The sequence below is a fragment of the Triticum aestivum genome, chromosome 3D, assembly GCF_018294505.1.
Source record: "Triticum aestivum cultivar Chinese Spring chromosome 3D, IWGSC CS RefSeq v2.1, whole genome shotgun sequence".
NCBI classification, from domain to species: domain Eukaryota; kingdom Viridiplantae; phylum Streptophyta; class Magnoliopsida; order Poales; family Poaceae; genus Triticum; species Triticum aestivum.
The window spans coordinates 16,993,277-16,997,972 of NC_057802.1; the positions used below are offsets into that span (position 1 = coordinate 16,993,277).

A 4,696-nucleotide genomic window follows, 5' to 3' on the forward strand; every position below is an offset into this window, starting at 1 on the left:
CGTTGATTCCTTCTTAAATAATTCCGCAATCCCTCCTTTTATTATGGATATACCATGCACCTCGTCGTCTCCATCTCCTCGTGTGCTTCTCCTTTTGTCTGCCTCCTCCTTCATTTCCCTCCCGACTTCTCTCTTTGTAGACGCTGATTTAAATCGGCAGGTCTTTCCCTCCGTTTAATTAGGCCAATATATGTTGGGTATCTTTCCCATTAATTCCTTCTTTGAAAGAATCCTTGATTTGAGGTTGCTTATTGTCTTGAACTCGCAAACATATTTAAACTGATGGGATTTTGAAAAGAAAAACGATATGGGATTATCTTGTGAACAGTTCGTGAGGTTAGGATTATGAGTTTCTTTTGATCGAGCAACTATTTTTACCGTATTTTTGGGCCATGTCACAGAGGATGGATAGATGGACTGAGGCCCAAGACAAATCAACCTAGAAATTCTGCTAGACGGGCGAAGCCGGCTGATAGTGATAGATAACCGGCGCTAGCTCAGCCGGTAGTTTCGGGTGGTTTCTTGCATGATGTCTTGTCTTCGATCCCCGCGAGGTTGGTCGGCTTTATTTCTTTTTTCTAGCTGCAGTATATGTGCTCGCCAATCGTATCCTTCATGGGCCGGCTCAGGTTTCCGTGACAGTTTTTCAACACATCATATTGATAAACACAAACAACGGATTGGTGAGGTGGCTAGGACATGTTTTCTTGATGGTGATGGTCCTGTGTTTGAATCTTGACTTGCACAATTTTTTTTAATTCACAGCTGGACCAAAAAAATCAGAGAGGACGTACCAAACTCCAAAAAAAGAGAGAATGACGGTGAACCCGACGGTAGCACTCTGTGCTTTATTAGTAGGTAAAAATAATAAAGATAAAGATAAAGAAGAGGATTTGCCGTATAGCACCTTCCCCATCACGCTAGAGGGTGGGCTTGATGGGCCCCGGTCCATCCTGAGATTTTGGATCCGCTTGTCCCGACCCATCCTAGCCCAACAAACAACTCCAGCTAGTCCCGACCCATCCTAGCCCAACAAACAACGCACAGCACTCAAAAAAAAAAAACGCACGGTCTTCTCAAAAAAAGAAAGAAAAACAACGCACGGATTGTCTCAAAAAAAAAACGCACGGGGGACAGCCGCACCGAGCCACTGCCGCTCCCGTCCTCCCGATCTCGCCGGCTCGCGGCCTACCTCGCCGGAAGCCGTCGCCCCCCTGCACGCCCCGCCCGCCCGGCGCCACCCCGACCGCCGTGATCCAGCCAGCCGGCGCCCGCCGCTCGCCGGGTGACCCGCGATGAGCAAGCCAGGCGGCAGCGCTGGCGGTGCTACGGCGGGCCCGACGGCGGCGGCCGCGGCCGCCGCGGCTCAGAAGCAACGGGCGCTCCTCCAGAAGGCCGACGCCGACGTCAGCAGCCTCGTCGACAACTTCTCCGCCCTCATCAACATCGCCCGCGTACGCCCCCGTTCCCTCCTACACTCGTCGGTGCTCTCGCTTCCTGCCTAACCCTAACCCTCCGGTTCTTCCTCTTCTCAGGTCAACGACCCGCCCGTGCGCAACTCGCAGGAGGCATTCCAGATGGACATGCGCGCCTCCCGAATGGTAAGTTAGTAACGACGGCTCGCCTCGCTGCCCAACATTTGTTCAGAGATTTGTTTCTCCCCACTGTTAAAAAATGTGGTGCCCAAAATTGGAGCCGAGTTGTGCCTTAAATGTTAGCAATGAAGATCGAAACAGTGAAGCCCAATTGAGTGGTAGTAGAAGCCTAAGCTATCCCTGTATTAAATCCCACACTTGTAGCACAAAAGCCCACAAGTAGATATTAGTTATCATGTAATCATGTAGACTTAGCAACCAACATGAAAATGAATGCGATATGGCTAGGGTGAAAATGTGGATGCTAAATACAGTAATGATATATGATCAAAATATGGATCAGTTCGGTAAGGTCTATTTAGGATCTAAGTCTAGATATGCAGGGTAAGATTTCAGGAATATAAATATAATCTCTGAAGCACTCCAGCCCCCATAGATTGATTTCATGGTCATGGACTTTAAAACTCTGTCCCAAGATACAGATGATGAGTGGATATAAGAAGACGTGAGGACTGCCTTAGCTCCGGCGCCATAATTAGTGCTGCAATTGTAACAAGTTGACACAAGAAGCGAGGACTATCTTTGCTTTGGCGCCTTAATTAGTGCTGCAATTGTAACAAGTTGATACAGAAACTATAGTAGCAGCTGATATGATATATGTTGTACTGCAACCTACTGTGTTTTGAGCTAATTCTAGAATACAATCAAATCTAGTATTCATTTTTCTCTATTCGTCTTGTTTGGTTGTCAAATGCTGTTTTATGTTTTCCAGGTGCATTCAGCGGACTCTCTGTTGAAACTAGTATCGGAACTTAAGAGGACAGCTATCTTTTCTGGGCTTGCTTCTTTGAGTGAGAATGTTGATAGGAGGATTGAAGTGTTCAGTCAACAGGCAGAGGAGACAGAGAGAATGCTGGAGAGGATTGGGCAGGAAGCAGCAGCAAGCCTTAAGGAGTTGGAGGCACATTACTACTCGTCTGTTGTGCGGACTCCGCTCTATGATTGAGGTGAACATATCTTGTCTTAGAAAAAAATGTGTCTGTTTTAGCTCTGCATCAGTTTGCTTCCTTGTATGATTCTTTACAAGGCTGTCATGTTGTTGCATTTACCTTTAGCGTTAACTTATGGAAGCAGGAGTTATATATGGTTGGTACAATAGTTTAACGAGGGTACCATCTATGTCTGTAATAACATGTCCAATGCATAGTCCAAGGAAATACCACCGAGTCGAACAAGGACTTCATGACTCGACATGGTCACACTTTTGTGTAGAAGGAACCATAACCAAGCAACTAAGATTAGTATTAAAACATGGCTGCCATTGCTTGATACTAGTCCACAAGCAATACTTCAAATTTATTTACACCCACGTGCGCTGCATGCCTTTTATTTTGCTGGGATGCATTCTGCTTCCCTTGGTAGTAATTTGTCTTTATGATCAACAAATAACTGGTAGGGGCCTTTTCCCCTCCTGTTTCCCTAAAGAAGTAATTAAGTACTCTATGGTTATATGTCAGTTGATGATGTACTGTTTGTGATTTGGAGCCAAAGAACTTAGATCATGAATAGTTCATGAACCGTGCATTTTGTGGGGACGTATAGAAGTTCATGTCTTTGTATAATTTCCAATTGACGAGTTTGCAGCTGTCAGGTTAGTGATGGCACATAACAAGTGGCTGGATGGATTTAAAACACATATTTTTAGGGAAATTTGAAACAAAACTTGGCTGCGGAAATCATGGGAACTGTACCAGCGCAAGAACTTGCTCTTTCAGGCTGATTTTGATTCGTGAGTAATGGTTACAAACATTATACCACAAGTGTCTCAACCATTAACCTTTGCAGCCATTCATGGTTTCAGGATGTCTCTGGCTTCCCGCTGGTAGCAGAGTGGCGCTTAAGGAGCTGCGAGCAAGGGCATGGTCGATGTAACTCGTGTAAAAATCGCCTTAAATTATCTCGTTATGTCAGATGATGTTGTATTAGCGATTGAGATATAACGTTCTAGTCCCTACCTGTTGTTCTAATTTCTAGTTCTTTTTCGAAGGTTATTACCATGTCTACTTCCATGAGGTGTTTGCCTGCCCGTACTTGTTTTCTGACCTCGCCTGCTACTCCATTTTCTGCGAGTATCATTTTTAACCCATGCCTGTAATTCTAGGTCCTGAACAGATTAGCCTGTTTTCATTTTTAGTTTAGTTCATATTCGTGTGTTCTTGCATCCCCTTAATTCCATGGTTCTTGAATGAATTCCTAGTGCCTTGTTGTATGAAATTGCCCGTTTCTCTTGGATACATATTTTCTACTCCCTCCGTCCGGAATTTACTTGTCGCAGAAATGGATAAAAATAGATGTATCTAGAACTAAAATACGTCTAAATACATTCATTTCCGCGACAAGTAATTTCGGACGGAGGGAGTATAAAATGGATATACTCACATTCATTTTGAGAGTATGTTCTTTGGACTTTGGGGGACACTGACATTATGCTCACCAAAGTCCTTTGGCTACCGTACGATTGCCAAAAGACAAGAATCATACGCAGGATGATGCGTCAAATGTCAGTTCCTTCCAGGGCAGCTCTGTGTGTGGTACTCGGTCCTCGATGTGGGCCAGGGAGAAGGGGTGCGTGTCGTGTGTGCACTTCACAGCTAGTACCACGTGGTAGGAGTATTTTTCGTTTTGCTTGGGCCTCTTTTTACCCTAGCGTCCCTGGTTGCTTTTTTTTTGCCTTCCATGTGCATGCGATCGTATCACCTCGATATATCTATTCAATTAAAAGTCCTTTATCGAAAAAAATGTGCATTGGCTACTGGCCTATTGACCTAGCCAGCAGTACGAGCAAGGCATCATAGGCTGCTGCATACTGTGGTCTGAGCTGGCCGAGTCTTGGCCGTGAAGAAAACGTCCGGACTGGAGCTTGTTCCGCAAGTCCACTGAGTCAGCTGGTCAGCAGGAGCCGCAGGGAGTGTGCCGTAGCAGGCTGGCCGCATCATCACTCTTTCCTTTTGCCAGTGTACCTGTCGGAGGACTGTACTATACTTGAGAGATGTAGGATGAAAGCAGCATCAGCTCGTGAATAGAGTGACAGCAGTCAAATG

At 45.5% G+C, this 4,696-nt stretch overlaps 1 protein-coding gene across 1 annotated transcript; it reads left to right on the forward strand.

Annotated features, from left to right (window-relative positions):
- Positions 1-1,108: 1,108 nt before the first annotated feature.
- LOC123076936 (mediator of RNA polymerase II transcription subunit 22a) lies at positions 1,109-3,816 on the forward strand. The gene is made up of 4 exons (XM_044499094.1): positions 1,109-1,454; positions 1,536-1,601; positions 2,368-2,602; positions 3,457-3,816. The coding sequence occupies exons 1-3, from the start codon at positions 1,296-1,298 to the stop codon at positions 2,599-2,601; spliced, it is 459 nt and encodes a 152-aa protein (XP_044355029.1). The 5' UTR covers positions 1,109-1,295; the 3' UTR covers position 2,602; positions 3,457-3,816.
- Positions 3,817-4,696: the final 880 nt, after the last annotated feature.